Source organism: Myodes glareolus, chromosome 9, assembly GCF_982192425.1.
Source record: "Myodes glareolus chromosome 9, mMyoGla1.1, whole genome shotgun sequence".
NCBI classification, from domain to species: Eukaryota; Metazoa; Chordata; class Mammalia; order Rodentia; family Cricetidae; genus Myodes; species Myodes glareolus.
The window spans coordinates 61,745,789-61,762,175 of record NC_142034.1 but is presented as its reverse complement, the minus strand read 5'-3'; the positions used below and the strand labels follow the sequence as shown (position 1 = coordinate 61,762,175).

At 42.7% G+C, this 16,387-nt stretch overlaps 1 protein-coding gene across 1 annotated transcript in view; it reads left to right on the top strand.

Moving 5' to 3' along the window:
* Nucleotides 1-16,387, top strand: part of Pigl (phosphatidylinositol glycan anchor biosynthesis class L) — a 62,624-nt gene that overhangs the window by 7,581 nt on the left and 38,656 nt on the right. Inside the window, exon 2 of the mRNA XM_048448219.3 lies at nucleotides 5,677-5,776. Coding sequence (XP_048304176.3) covers nucleotides 5,677-5,776 — 100 coding nt within the window. The remainder of the gene's footprint in view (nucleotides 1-5,676; nucleotides 5,777-16,387) is intronic.

The following is a 16,387-nucleotide window of genomic DNA, read 5'->3' as shown; positions in this document are numbered from 1 at the left end:
GGCTTTGTTAATGACTGTCTGCAAGGTATACGTCAGAGAAACTAAACAAAATTACTATTTCTGGGGGTAAAAATACAAATATAGTGCAACCTTTTGGGAATAGTGAAAAGCACAGCACTCACAAGTATGGCCCAGATTGGCTGGTGATAATGTTGTATATGGCAATGCTCCCTGGCTTAGCCATGTGGCTCTGGACTCTGTGCTCCCTGGCTTAGCTGTGTGGATCTGTACCCCGTGTTTCCTGGCTTAGCCGTGTGGATCTGTACCCGATGCTCCCTGACTTAGGTGTGTGGATCTGTACCCCGTGCTCCCTGGGTTAACCGTGTCGCTCTGTACCTGGTGCTTCTTTTTAGGGACTAGAGATGGCTCAATGGTTATGAGCACTTGATTCTCTTCCAGAGAACCTGAGTTCTGCACTGGACCCATGTCAGGTGACTCAAAACCACCTGTAACTCCAGCTCCAGGGAATCTGACACCCTCTTCTGGCATCTTCAGGCACTGGACAAACCCACACACACATACCCGCACTTAAAAAAGATTTATAGTCGTTCTACCAAATTTAAAGGCGTAATTTATATTTTATGATAACTCATAATAATATTTTTATTTTATCGCATTTATTTATTTAGTGCATGTATGTATGTGTATGGGCCTGTGTATGCAATACCGAGGTTAACAGACTCTATTTCTCCTTCCACCCTGAGTCTTGATGATCAAACTCAGGTCATCTGATTGGGCAGGAAGCCTGTTTACCTGCTGAGCCATATTACCAGCCCTCTTGAAAGAATTTTATTGAGTGACACTCTGGCTTCTGTTTCTAATGTTTCTTTCATTTGTGCCATAAATATTTATGACATAAAACTCACTATTTTGAACTTCTTAAATGTTCGACTCAGCAGTAGCAAATACCTTCCTAAGATTTTGTAACCATCACCCCTATTTCATCATTCCAAAGAGAAACTCTGTAACCCGTTGAGCAATAACTCCCCATTCCTTCCTTCCTCTAGCCTTTGTGACTACAATTCTACTTACATTCTGTGGGTTTGCCTGCTTAGGTGCCTTATATAAACAGAATCATGCAGCCATTGTTATTTTATACATGGCTTATATTACCTTAATATTTTAAAAGTCCATCAATATTGTAGCATGTTTCAGAATATTGTTTTGTTTGCATAAGGATCTTACCATGTAGCCCAGGCTAGCCTCAAATTCACAATCCCCCTGTCTTAGCTCCCAGAGTACTGGAATTATGGCTTATGCCACCATGCCCATCTTCTTTATTCCTATTTGGTGGATGAGGCAGAAGTTATAGCACTAGGGATTGAACCCGAGACCTCACCCATGCCAGGCAAATACTCAGCCACTGAGCTGTATCCCACTCCCACTTCACTTGTTTTGATAGCTGAAAAATGTTTTTGTCCTGTGTAGGTATCATATTTTTTTTTCATCCTTCTGTTGATGCTGCTTGCTTGGATTTTTGTACTCTGGCTGTTGTGAATAATGACGCTACAAACATTGTTATTAAGTATCTATTGACATAATTGTTTCTAATTCTTTAAAGTGGATTCTTGTGAATGGAACTGTTGAGTCACATTGTGATACAGAGTTTAAATTTCTGAATAGGCATGGTGTTACATGACTTTAATCCCAGCAGAAGCAGGTGAACCTAGCCTGGTCTTCATAGAAAGTTCTAGACCAGTCAGGAATACATAGTGAGATTCTGTCTTAAAAACAAACAAACAAAAAAAAGTAACTAAATAAATAAATCTTTGAATAACTGACACTTTTCTGTTTTACGGGACAGGGTTTCTCTGTAGCTTTGGAGCCTGTCCTGGAACTAGCTTTTGTAGACCAGGCTGGCCTCGAACTCACAGAGACCCGCCTACCTCTGCCTCCTGAGTGCTGAGATTAAAGGTGTGTGCCACCACAGCCCGGCAACACACTTTTTATACTGGCAGGGTTTGTGTCAACTTGACACAAACTGGATTCATCAGAGAGCAAGGAACCTCAATTAAGAAAATGCCTCCATAAGATCCAGCTGTAAGGCATTTTCTTAATTAATGGTCAATGGGGGAGGGTTCACTTGTGGTGAACCATCCCTGGGCTGGTGGTTCTGAATTCTATAAGAAAGCTGACTGAGCAAGCCATGAGGAGCAAGCCAGTAAGCAGCACTTCTCTGTGCTCTGCACCGACTCCTGCCTCCAGATTCCTGTCCTGTTTGAGTCCCTGTCCTGACTTCTTTCCATGAGGAACAGTGCTATGGAAGTGTAGCCAAATAAACCCTTTCCTCCCCAACTTGCTTTTTAGTCGTGGTGTTTCATTGCAACTCTAGAACCCTGAGACACTTTTCTACAGCAGTTAACCATTCTATGTTCCCTCTAGCGTGTACCATAGTCCCAGCTTTTTCTCCATTCTCATCAACACCTACAGCTTTACATTTTGGAATATCACCCATCCATATCACCCATCCTAGCTGATATTAAGTGATACTCTATTGTGGGCTTAATTTACATTTTCCTTCTTTGTTTTCTTTTTAGCCAAGACTGATCTGATACGCATATATTCCTCAGCTCCCCAAGTGCTGAAAATCTGGGAATGAGTAATCATTCTTGCTGCATTTGATCTGTCAATCACATCACTATTTCCTGGTAGTTCTCCAATAGTATACATGAAAGTCTTTATTGAATTCTTATTGTCTTAAGTATTCAATATAGTTCAATTCTAGGTACATCTGTGATGACAGGACTGTATCCCTCATTTTATCCCCCCCCCACTTTATAATAGTAGAAACTTGAACCTTTTCTCTTCCAAATACATTTCAAAATTAATTGATCATAATAAGTTTTAGGCGAGCAAGGGCTACACATCAATATCTTATCTCAAACAAAGGTAGCAAAGGAAAGAGAAAGGAAGCACTGCTTAATTGAGTGCTATAATGTATATTAAGTAACCTTTCCAGGAAACTCTGTGGATCATTTATTATCCACATGCTATAAGCCAAAGACCTTTGGCTCAGGGAAGTTAAACAGAAAGCATACACACACTATTTTCAGGAAATTTTCATTAGTACGAATATTAATTAGGTAATGCTCAAAGTGAGTGTGCATTTTAAGGGACACCAAAACTTCGTTGTATTAATATTCTGTAAGGCTACAGAAGAGAGTTAGTTATAAGAGCTGTGGTACGTACGTTGGGAAAGTAAAGAATATCAATAAACTTTTTCTAGTACTGATGGGCCACTGGTGACTAAACTCTTTAAAAAGGATGTGCCAGGTGTGCTGGTACACGCCTTTAATCCCAGCACTCAGAGAGGCAGGTGGATCTCTGTCAGCCTGGTCTACATAGGGAGTTCCAGACCAGCTAGAACTACAAGATAGAGAGACCCGGTCTCAATAAATAAAAATAGAAGGATGTTTTCTGTCTTAGTTACGGGCTAGGGTTACTATTTCTGTAATGAGAAGCACCGTGACCAAAGGCAGCTTGGGTAGGAAAGGGTTAATTTCACTCACAGTTCCAAATAACAGTTCATCATCAAAAGCAGTGAAGTGGGAACCTGGAAGCAGGAGCTGATGCAGAGACCATGGAGGGGTAACTGGCTTGCTCAGCCTGCTTTCTTATAGCCCTTAGGACCACCAGCCCAGAATGGTACCACCCACAATGGGCTGGGCACTCCCCTATCAATCACTAATTAAGAAAAATGTCCTACAGGCTTGTCTGCGACCCAATCTTATGGAGGTATTTTCTTTTCTCTTTTTTTTCCTTTCCTTTTCTTTTTTTAACTTTATTGATTCTTTGTGGTTTTCACATCACGCATTCCAATCCCACTTACCTTCCTGTCCCCAAGCATCTGCCCTCTGCCCTTGCAACCTCTGTCTCAAATCAAAACCAAATTTAAAAGAAAAACCAAAAAACAAGCAAACAAAAAGGGAAAAAGAATCTTGTCTTGGAAGCTGTAGTGTGACCCATTAAGTCACACAGTTTACCCTTTGGTCCATTCGTCTTAACTGCAAAGTGTTCATTGCTTGGAGCCCTTGGTCTGACTTGAGGCCTCCAGTTTCTGCTACACACCAGTAATGGCTCTCACTGGGGCTCCTCTTAGATTCCTGTTGTTCTGTGTCATGGAGATCCTGCTGTTTCCGATCTGTAGGTTTGTCCCTTTCACGTGCTCCAAGAGTTTATAGTGGATGTTGGGGTGAACACCTCATAGCCCTGGTTCTGGGCCTGGATGGTAGCTGGGTTGGTTAGCCCGCCAGCTTTCCCTCACGGTCACTGTGCATACAAGCTCTCCGGCACTGCCTCAGCTAGCCCACCCAATGCAGCCTACAGCAAGGAGCGGGGCCAGTCCTCCTGCTCTCAGGCCTCAGATCCAGGTCACCCACACTCACATCACCAAGGCCAGCTGTTTTACTGTTTTGTCCAGGGAAGGTACAGAGCTCTCTCTCCTGATTGCTATAGGGGACATATGGGGGGGGAGGTGTCAACTCACCTGCTCTCCCATTCTTGTGACCCTGAGACCAGCTCTCTCACCTGCCACAGGAGGTAATAGAGAAAGGGGGAGAGGAGAGCATCTTTCTCTCACCCATGAGGCAGGCATTTTCTTTTTTTTTTTTTACAAGATTTATTTATTTATTATGTACACAGTGTTCTTCAACCTCCATATATCCCCACAGGCCAGAATAGGGCACCAGATCTCATTACAGATGGTTGTGAGCCACCATGTGGTTGCTGGGAATTGAACTCAGGACCTCTTAAAGAGCAACCAGTGCTCTTACCTGCTGAGCCATCTCCCCAGCACTGGAGGCATTTTCTTAATTGTGGTTCCCTCCTCTTAAATGATTTATATTGTGTCAAGTCAACATAAAACTAGCCAGCACATTTTCCTAAATGCTATCTGAACATTTTCTTGTAATACTCAAGAATGGCACCCTATCCTTTAAATAAGTTTTAAAAATCTTAAGACTGGCCAGGCGATGGCGCACACCTTTAATCACAGCACTCAGGAGGCAGAAGCAGATGGATCTCTGGGAGTTCAAGACCAGCCTGGTCTACAAGAGTTCCAGGTCATCTAGGACTGTTAGAGAAACCCCATCTAAGAAAGAAAGAAAGAAAGAAAGAAAGAAAGAAAGAAAGAAAGAAAGAAAGAAAGAAAGAAAGAAAGAAAGAAGGAAGGAAGGAGAGAGAGAGAGGAAGAGAGAGAAAGAAAGAAAGACAGGATAATCTGAAGATTATTTTATGTGTCTGTAAAGATGAGGCTGGCACTCAACCCCAGTGCCTCACGCATGTTAGGCACAGCATAGCACAGAGAGATAGATAGATAGACAGACAGACAGACAGATGATAGGTAGGTAGGTAGATGATAGAGAGATAGTAGATAGATAGATAGATAGATAGATAGATAGATAGACAGACAGATGATCGATTAGAAGGTTGATGTATTTATGTATCCATGCATGCATAAATAGACACGTAGGCATTGTAAATGGCGGTGGTGAAATGTATGCTGCTAGTTACCCGCTACCAGGACTACCTGAACATTAAATGTTCTATTTTCTTTACTTTCTTATCACAGTCGTGGCTTTCTCAGACAGTTCAAATCACCTGGGCGACAAGATGGGATAAGAATGAGTGAGCAGCCAGGCCTCTGCTGTTAAAGTACCACTGTATCTGTTTCCTCAGGAAATTACTACAGTCAAGGAGAGATTCGGAAGAAAGAACTTCTGCAGAGCTGTGACGTCTTGGGGATCCCACCTTCCCGGGTAACGGTCATTGACAAGAGGTAATTCGTCCTTCCATAATGTAGAAACCCACTGGCAAGAGATATCCACTGGTACACCGAAAGACACGCACCTACTGTGAGTGCAAATCCTTTTCACTTCAGAAGTCTACTTTTACTTTTGTCGTGTGGTTGGTTGGTTTTCCAGACAGGGTCACGTGTATCCCTGACTGGCCTTGAGCGCTCTGTGTAAGATCACCTGTGTGAGGGTGAGCTTGAACTTCTGACCCGGCTGCCTCAGACCCCGGAAGTCAGGGTTACAGGCATGTGCTGTTTAAATCAAACCCAGGACTGTACATGTTGTGAGAACTCTACCGACCCAGCTACATCTCCAGCCTCCTGTACCTTAGAAGCAGCAATTTCCCCAAGGCTTGGTTTTCCTAGCAGGGAAAATATAGAGACTTCTACCTGCACTGCAGTAGAATTCAATTCTACCATCATTATTTCTCATCATTACTTGATCTTGGTAACGGGCAGAACTAGGACATCTATCTTTCCTTTTGTTTTTGTTTTTGTTTTTGTTTTTTTTTCAAGACAGGGTTTCTTGGTGTAGCTGTGTAGTTCTGGCTGTCCTGAAACTCTCTCTGAGAACAGGCTGGCCTCAAACTCACAGAGATCCACCTGCCTCTGGCTCCTGAGTTCTCGGTTTAAAGGTGTGCACCCGGCGGACATCTATCTTTTAAAGAGATGGAAGAATCAGGAATTTATACTGATGGCAACAATAAAAAGTATTTCGGGATTTTTACAATTGAATTTTTTTCTCCTACACTAACCATCTTGTTTTCCAAAAACACAAACATAATTACTCATTTTCTTTTCAATTTTGTTAAGAAGTTGCCGGATGGTAGGGGCTCATCCCTTTAATTCCAGCATTTGGGAAGCAAAAGCAGTCAGATTTCTGTGAGTTCGAGGCCAGCGTGGTCTACAGAATGAGTTTCAGAGCAACCAGGGCTACACAAAAACACCTGTTTCAAAAAACCAAAAAATAAAAAATAAAATTAAAAGAATAAAAGGAACTAAAAATTTTTAAAACCATATATTTTTCTATGTAAATATATTTGTGGCTGCTTATTTAATTTTACAAAATCAAGGAATGGGTTTGTGAGTATCATGAAATCTGGGACTTAAAAATTTACACTGTACCAGTTGATTTCATGAATTTCACAGTTTGGGCACTTAAAGATATCTCATCAATTTATTTATGTACTGGGGTTTGTGCTTGCGGCTTATTTATTTATTTTTGCGGTAAGGTATCACCACTTAGCCCTGGCTATCTTAGAACTTGCTATATACACCAGGCTAACTTTGAAATCACAAAGATCCACCTACCTTTGCCTCCCCACTGCAGAGATTAAAGGCATGTGCTACCATGCCCAGTTCCTAACTAATAATTTTTCAAATGTTTCTTAAAATATTTTCCTCTTGGAAGACTGAGGTAGGAATACTGCCAAGAGTTCAAGGTCAGCCTAAAGCAACAGAATGGCAGAATGAAATCCTATTTTTCAAAAAAAAAGTAAGTGAGAAGGGAGGGAGATAACGGTAGCTGCTGTCAAACTGGACATCCCCAAGACTTACCAATTCCTGTAAGTCATCCTGTGACACAAACTACACAAAAATAAATAGACATTTTTTAAGTTTAAATTGTGTTTATATATATATGTACGCATATGTGTTTTTAATATTTGCTCTGCTGGCTTTTGATTATTTATTTAGTGTATATGTGTGTGTGCTGTGCATGTGCGTGCGGGCACATCAGAGAACAGTTTGTGGGGATCTGATCTCTCCTTCCAGCCTGTGGATTCCAAGGATGGAACTCAGATATCTTCATGTTTGGTGTTGGTGTCCTCACGCTCTGAGCTGAGCCGGCTCCCTGGCCCTGCTCTGCTGTTTGTAGAGAACAGAAGTGGTAGATAAAGGGATTGTATCTCTTCTAGAATCTCTTTCTCACTGTTCGGGAGCTAACCCTAGTTTAGTGTTGGCAGGGAAGCACCAATCAGTGTCTATGGTGAACGGGTAACTTTACAAACACAGTTATTTTGACTTCATATTTTGGAACACACAGAGGAGGAAGACATGACTCACTTGTCTAAGAAGTGCTCTCTCTGGTGCAGATTCTGGATATACACTCGCCAAGGAGCAGGAAGACCTGCCAAGGGCTCTCCAGTCCGCACCCCAGGAAGAGACCCGTCATCCTTATCACTTGTCTATCTTTATTTTCCGCGTCTTCCCAACAAACTTGATCTCAGTTTGTTTTGGGTTGGGGTGGGGCACCTTGTTTCTTGATCCTACAAGATTAGAACCTACATATTATTGAATGAAGGCAGGGTGTGACTGCTCTAGACAAGAGGGAAATAGATTACAATGACTGATCTGTGGGGATTGTTTTAGATAATTTCAATGGAGGACCTTTCCCACACTAAGTCATCCGCAGACAGAGTGAGTCCTGGCAGCTCAGTGGCATCATCAAAGATACCATAATTAGGCCAGACACAGTGACACATGCCTTTAATCCCCATACTCATGAAGCAGAGGCAGGGAGATCTCTGTGACTTTGAGGCCAGCCTGGTCAACAGAGCAAGTTCAAGGACAGTCAGGGCTACACAGAGAAAGAAATCCTGTCTTGGAAAAAAATAATAAGAAGAATTAGCTGGGCATGGAGGTATACATCTATAATACCAACTGAGCAAGGAGAATCATGAGTTTAAAGCCAACATAGGCAAGATCTACTATTATCTATTTAATATTTTCCTACTATTTAGATTTTTCTAATGATTTGCAGTTTTGAGATATATTAGTAAATCTTTAAGCCTTTAGAAGAGTACTCAATAATAAACTAGTAGGTCAAAGAATATGACTTGCAGTTTTGTGTTTTTGTTTTATTTTTTTCTTTTAGTTGGTTTGAAAGTTTTTGCTGTGCTGGAGACCAAACCTGAGCTTTGTGGTGCTCAGCGAGTGCTGCCTCCTTGGCTCCCCCCCACCCCCCCCCCCCGCCCCAGCCCTACAGCAGCTGTCTTCACCGGGGAGTGAAAGCATTCTTGCTGTTTATTTTGAGTAATCTTGGTTTTGTTACTGTTGTGAATAAGATTTTTCATGGGTCTGTTTTTTACTTTTTAATTATATTTACTGTGTGTTGTCTGTACACATGTATGACATACATTCATGCTATTGTATGTGTGTCTATGTGTGTGTGTGTACATGAATGCCATGATATTCATGTGGAGATCAGAAGATACATTGCGGAAGTCGGTTCTCTCCATCCACCATGTGGCTTCCAGGGACCAAACTCAGATCATCAGGCCAGAGTAGCTTTTTTTGAAAATTTGTACATTTTTATTCGAATGCTTATGAGATACAGTGTGAATGGGCGTGTGTTCTCATGTGTTGTGGCACACAGATATATGAGCATGCTCACCTGTCTACATATGCATACAGAGGCCTGAGGTTGACATTATATGCTAGAATGATGACAAACCACCAGCTGGCATGTATGTGGATTCCGGGGACCTGAGCTCTGGTCCCCACTCTTACATGGCAAGCAGCGTCTGCTCCCTATCTCCCCAGCTCCAGAATAGCCTTTCATGTCCATATTTCTATTGACCATCCTTTCAAAATAATCTCTTTTTTCTAACTGTCCTAACTTGTTTTCTATTGTAATTAAACACACACACACACACACACACACACACACACACACACACACACACAAAGCTAACAGCTACTTAGGGAGAAAAGGTCAGGAATACCTGAATGTGGTGGACCCTCCCACATTCATTAGGAATGAGTTAGGAAAACGCCCCACTGATAAGCCTACAGGCCTCTGATGGGGGCATTTTCTCCATTGAGGTTCTCTTCCCAGATGACCCCAGTTTACATCAGATTGACAAGAACAGCTACTGACTGCACACTAGCAAAGGCCATCCAGCTACTGCCTAGTATCTTGTCCCAAAGCTACTCACATTTTTAGTTATTATTTAATGGTCTCAAAATCTGTTTTATTCTGCTTGGGCCTCCAATACAAAATACCACAGACAGATGGCTTAAACAAAAGAAATGTATTTCCCCCCCCCAGTTCTTCATACTGAAAGTAGAAGGCTAGTGTCTGGTAAAGGTCCTCCTCTTTACAGATGGCACCATCACACTGTGCCTTCATGTTTGGAGCAGGCAGGTGGGGTCTCCGGGTCTTTAAGACTAGAACCTCGCTGGGCGCTGGGCAGTAGTGGCACACGCCTTTAATCCGAGTACGCAGGAGGCAGAAGCAGGTAGATTCTGTGAGTTTGAGGCCAGGCTGGTCTACAAGAGCTAGTTCCAGGACAGGCTCCAAAGCTACAGAGAAACCCTGTATCAAAAACAAAACAAACAAACAAACAAAAAAACAAAAACAAAAAGACTAGAACCTCACCCTTGTGACCACATTGAACCTTATTTACCTAAGAGCCATGTCCAAATATAGTCACTTTGGGGGATAGTGCTTTAACTTACTATGAATTGAGGGAAAGTGCAATTTAGTCCATAAAATTGTGCAAACCTCTCAGCTTCTCCTCCATCAGACTCTCTAGATCTATCACAGAGAGAAATGAAGGGAAATGGGGGAAGGACATTTCATAGAGGACCCGTAACCTGTGGTGATAATAAGTAGATATGACACCCTTACTGTCGGTGCCAAAAAATACTCACTACATGGTCTTGCTTAATCCTGACGGTGGCCCAATTGTTTTCCATTTTACAGATAAAAATTTGAGAAGGTGAGGCTGAGTCACTTGCTCAAGCTCACTTTGCCGCCCCGAGGCCATCTGGCTGCAGTGTATAGGCCCCAATCAATATATTTGAAACCAATATGAAAGTACAAAGGCTCTGTACTTTCAAAGTGTGAAGTAGATACTCCTGGCTACAGACTCCCAAAGGCTATATCACTTAATTTGTAGGCTAACTCTATGAGACAGCTTTTATGAACTTTGCTTTGTTGCACGTAAAGATGCAAGAGCTCGGAGAAACTGAGAGTCTGAAGTCACACATTTAAGAAATGGCAATGCTCGATAAAAACTAAAGAAAAATGGCAATGCTAGGTAGGGCTCGAAGACAGAAAGGGATGAAGTAGGTCCTGACTTCCTAGAGAGAAGTAGGTCACTGCTTTGTTAGTGTGTTTGAAAGATCACCAGCTTAAAGTGCCTTGTACGTGGTCAGCTGTTTGCTCTTGTGGCTCTGAGCATCCGTGCTTGATTTCAGGGATATGTTTAGCCAGAAGAACACACCCAAGTAAACCCTTTGTGGGGAAAACCATTTTCAAGGAAAGTGTGTGCTGGCTAGGTCTTGTTAACATGGCGCGACTTCAAGTCATTTGGAAAGAGGGAACCCCGACTGAGGAATTGCTTCCATCAGACTGGCCTGTGGAGACATGTGTGGGGCATTTTCTTAACTAATGATTGACGTGAGGCTGTGGGTGGTGCTAGGGCAGGTGGTCCCTGGGTGCTATAAGAAGGGCAGGCTGAGCAAGCCATAGAGAGCAAGCCAGTAAACATCATCCCATGACCTCTGCTTCGGCTCCTCCTCCAGGGTGCTGTTTTGAGTTTCTTTGCTTTCCTCAGTGCTAGACTGTGACCTGTAAGCCAAATAAACCCTTTACTGTAACATGCTTTTGGTCATGTGTTTTCATAGCAACATGTTTTACCATAGCAAGATGACAGAAGGCATAATCTCAGCCATTAGAGAACTAAATGATTACTTACACGGCTCCTTTAAATGTAGCTTTTGCTGATTTAATGAGTCATATAATATTCAAATGCTTGTTTCAAGATGGACCTAATTGTGCACACCTATAATTCCAGCACTGAGGGGGCAGAGACAAGAGGAGTTTAAGTTCCCAGTTTATACTATGGTTCAAAGCTAACCTGGGCTACAAAGGAAAACTCTGTGTCAAAGAGAGCCAGGCACGGAAAGGCATACCTTTAAATCTTAGCACTCATAGGGTAGAAGCAGAGGTAGACAGATCTCTGTGAGTTTGAGGCCAGACTGTCTACATAGATAGTTCCAGAACAACCAGAGCTACATAGTAAGGCCTTGTCTCAAAAAACCAACGAGAAAACAAACATATATACACACAGAGAGAAAGAAGAAGCAGTTCCATAGTTGTTATTAAATGTCCAGAATAAGAAATCGTGCTGCATTTTGAAGAAAAGATAAACAAATTAAAGTATAGATATGAAAATAGGTGTTGATGGCGACAGCCTTCGTGCCTACATTGATCAGCTGTCCACTGAGCATGTGTGGGTCAGCTGAGCCCTAAAGCCTCATCATTTTCTTCAATTAAAATGTGAATCCTTAACTTGCCAGCTGATTTTACCCTTGTAAAAAGTTCTAAAGGAATCCTAAAGGTGTCCGCTTGTTTTCTGCCTGTTTGCTTGCTTTGTGGTGCTAGGGATGGAACCCAGGGCCTCAGCCTGCTGGGCAGGTGCTCTGCCAGTGTCATAGCCTCAGCTCTGCCAGTGTCTTTCTGAATCTATTTACTTCTCACTCTGTTGAGTAGCCTCCTTCATTCTAAGGGGTCAGCACATTAAAACATCTTTGTTAGCTGGGCACTCAGTGGTGGCTCACGCTTTAATTCCAGCACTCGGGAGGCAGAGGCAGGCAGATCTCTGGGAGTCCGAGGCCAGCCTGGTCTACAAGAGCTAGTTCCAAGACAGGCTCCAAAGCTACAGAGAAACCCTGTCTCGAAAAAAAATAAAATAAAATCCATCTTTCTCAGTGTTTATTGTAGCAACAGTGTGGCATTAGAAAGCCTACGGCTTTAATAATTTAGCGGGACAAGGAAATAGACTCTACTGTCCACTAAGGAGCATGAATTAGACTGACTTGCTAGCACTTCTTGGAAGTGCTTTCCAATAAATCCATACAGATATAGTGAAAGAGAAGCCAGGAGGCAGAGCCTAGAACCACTGAACTATTTGTTGATTACTTGGACTTCTGTTCCTCCTATTCCAGAACCTTCCTCCTTCAGTAGGAAACCAAAAGAGAGTGTACTTGCCCCTCTTATTGTGTGAGATTAAAATAAAACCTGAAATCCTTTTCTCCAAATGCACAGAGGGCCTGGCCTGAAGTTCAAAGGCACAATTTCAGCACTGCTAGCAAAACAGGGTGGGGCTCCTGGCTGCCAAAAGGAAACAAAGGACAAGAATGTTTCCTAGAAAAGAAACCAAGGAAGGACACCAAAGTGGACCTCCTGATAGGGAGGCACCTTGTGAACACACAAGTTGCTTTCATATTTCTTTAAACCCAGGTTATTCTGAGAACTGAAGAGAGGCTGGGCCTCCAAGTAACATGATTAGGGGAGTCAGTATCAAAGAAGTAAGGTGGGACCAGGGAAGGACCGCCTTAAAAAAGCTTGTGTTTGCTTTTAGTGCTCTGGTTTAGTCTGGCCTGTTACTTTTCTTGCTATAACTAAATACCTGTCAGAGGCAACCTAACGAGGGAAGGGGCTTGTTTGTTTGATCGTTTGTTTGGGGCTTGCTTTGGTTTCTGACTTATGATTCCAAGGGAATGCGGTCTGTTAAGTCAGGGAAGGCAGTAGGAGCAAGAGTTAGCTGGTTGCATCTTCAGGCAGGAAGTGGAGAGTGGTAAATGCTTGTGTTCAACTTGCCCCAGCCGTCCCCCGCCCACACCTTTGAGACTGGGATTCTAGCCCATGGAATGGTGCCACCCAAGTTTCAGATAGTTCTTCTCAACTCAGTTAACCTAACCTACATAATCTCTCATAGATAGGCAGGGATCTGTCTCCATAGTAATTCTGAATCCTTTCAAATTGAACATCATAGGGCTGTCAAGATAGCTCACTTAGTAAAGACACTTGATGTCAAGTGTAAGAACCTGAGTCGATTCCCAAATAGGGCTGGCAAGATAGCCCAGTGGGTAAAGGCACTTGATGCCAAGTATAAGAACCTGAGTCAGTTCTCAGAACCCATGTGGTAAAATGGAGAACTAACTGGCAAATTGTCCTGTGACCTCTGCACTCGTATACAAACATATAAGCAAATAAAGAAATATTTTAAGAGTGACCATAACATGTTTTTAATTGTACTTAGTTTTTAAATATATATAATTATTTAGGAGAGAAGATACATGCCATGGGGCACATGTGAATGCCAGAGAAGAGCTTTTGGGAACTGGTTCTCTCTTTTCTCTGTATGGATCTTGGGAGTGGAGCTTGGGTCAGCAGGCTTGGCAACAAGTGCTTTTACTCACAGATCCATCTGCCCAGCCCAGTTGGTTTTTTCTGAGACAGTCTCACTGTGTAGGCCTAGCTGACATGAAACTTGCTATGAAACCAGCCTTTGCCTTCTCCCACCCTATGCAGGTATATTCCACCACTGCAGGTGGGGAGAGGTTATTTAGAGAAAGTTTGCAAATATTGCAGAAGTAGCTTTGTAGATTGTGGCATTCATTGTGGTGGCTGTATAAGAATGGTTCCCATAGGTTGTATATTTAAATGCTTAGTTGCCAAGGAGTGATACTATTTGGAAGGGTTATAAGAATTAGGTGCTGTGGCCTCATTGGAGGAAGTGTATCACTGAGATGGGCTTTAAGGTTTCAGGAGCCCAAGCGCCAGCCCCAGTCTCTCTCTTTCTGCGGACCAGGATGTAGCTCTCAGCTACTGGTCCGGTGCCATGCGTTCAGCTGTGGCCCCTGCCATGATGATACTGGACTAAGCCTCTGAAACTCTAAGCAAGCCCCCAGTAAACACTTTCTTTCTTAAGAGTTGCCTTGATCATGGTGTCTATCAGAGCAATCGAACAGTGACTGAGACAGCATAATCCAGAGATTGCTAGGCATACTTAATACCTTGGAAGTTGTTCCAATACAATATTGAATTTCAAAATATGTATTTCCTGGCTGGGCAGTGGTGGCACTCAGGAGGCAGAGGCAGACAGATCTCATGGCCAACCTGTTCTACAGAGTGAGTTCCAGGATAGCCAGAGCTGCACAGAGAAACCCTATCTCTAAAAAAACAAACAAACAAAAATTACAACTTTCTATATTTTTTATAGATTTTTTTGGTTTTCATTCTTTCTTTTTTTGTTGTTTTTCGTTTTGTTTTTTGTTTTCTTTGTAGTTTTGGAGCCTATCCTGGAACTAACTCTTGTAAACCAGGCTAGCCTCGAACTACCAGAGATCCGCCTGCTTCTGCCTCTGCCTCTGCCTTCCGAGTGCTGGAATTAAAGGCGTGTGCCACCACCGCTCAGCTATTTTTCACAGTTTTAATGACTTGTACTCAGTATAAAAGTTTGATTAGATTTATTTTATATTATTGTTAAATATATCCTATTTTCCATTAATTTTGTTTTTTAGAAATGAAGACTCAGGGCTGTAGAGATGACTCAGTGGTTAATAGCCTGGCTGATCTTCCAGAGGTCCAAGGTTCTAGTCCCAACCCCACATGGCAGTTCACAAACATCTGTAACTACAGTCCCAGCAGAGCCAGTGCTCTCGTCCTTCCTCCTTAGGCACTGTACACGCATAGTGCACAGACTTACATGCATGCCAAATGTTCATACATATAAAATAAAAGTAATATAGATGATGTATGTGTATTTTTAAATAGAGACAAGCAAGCACCTCGTACAACTAGGGAGGTGGAAACAGGCGATTAGGTATTCAAGGTCAGCCTCTGCTACTTAGCAATTCTGAAGCCAATTTGGGTTTCATGAGATCCTGCTTCAAAGAGAGAGAGAGAGAGAGAGAGAGAGAGAGAGGAAAAGAAAGAGATAGTTCAAGCATGAAGATATAAGCCTGTATTCCCAGGTATTCTGGACACTGAAGCAGGAGATTTACAAGTTCAAAGCCTGCCTGGGATACATAGTAAGTTCAAATCCATTTTAGGCAACTCAGTAAGACCCTGTCTTCATAAGAGAACACTTGCCTAATTCTCATGAAGCTCTAGGGTTTATCTCAACCAGTGGCTCTCGTTACCAACCTCCACACACACAAAAGAGTGAGTATATGCTATAATCCCAACAGTGCTCCAAAAACTGAAGAGGAAGGCTGTCAAGTTCAAGACCAGCCTAGGCTTCTGTCTTTGTCCTATCTGTAATTAAATACTGTGACCGACAGCAACATGTTTCAGGAACCCGGAAGCAGGAGCTGAAGCAGAGGAGTGCTGCTTACTAGGGTGTCTTTCATGGCTTGTTCAACATTGCTTGCTTGCTTTTTTTTTCTTTCTTTCTTTCTTTTTTTGAGACAGGGTTTCTCTGTATAACAGCCCTGGTTGTCCTGGAACTCACTCTGTAGTCCAGGCTTGCCTTGAATTCACAGAAATCCTCCTGCCTCTGCCTCCCTAGTGCTGGGATTAAAGGCATACACCACTACTGCCCACCCAGAAGCTATACATTATTTGAAAGTTCCTCATGTCCTAGCCCCATCTCTGATCAGCCTCAGAGGCCCAGAGAGCCTGGTACAGGCTCTGGCACTACTGGGCAGTGGTGACACACACTTTTATTACCAGCATTTGGGAAGTAGAGGCAGATGAATCTCCAAATTCAAGGCCAGCCTGGTATACAAAGCAAGTTCCCAGACAGCCAAGGCTACACAAAGAGACCCTGTCTCTAAAAAACACAAGAAACAAACACC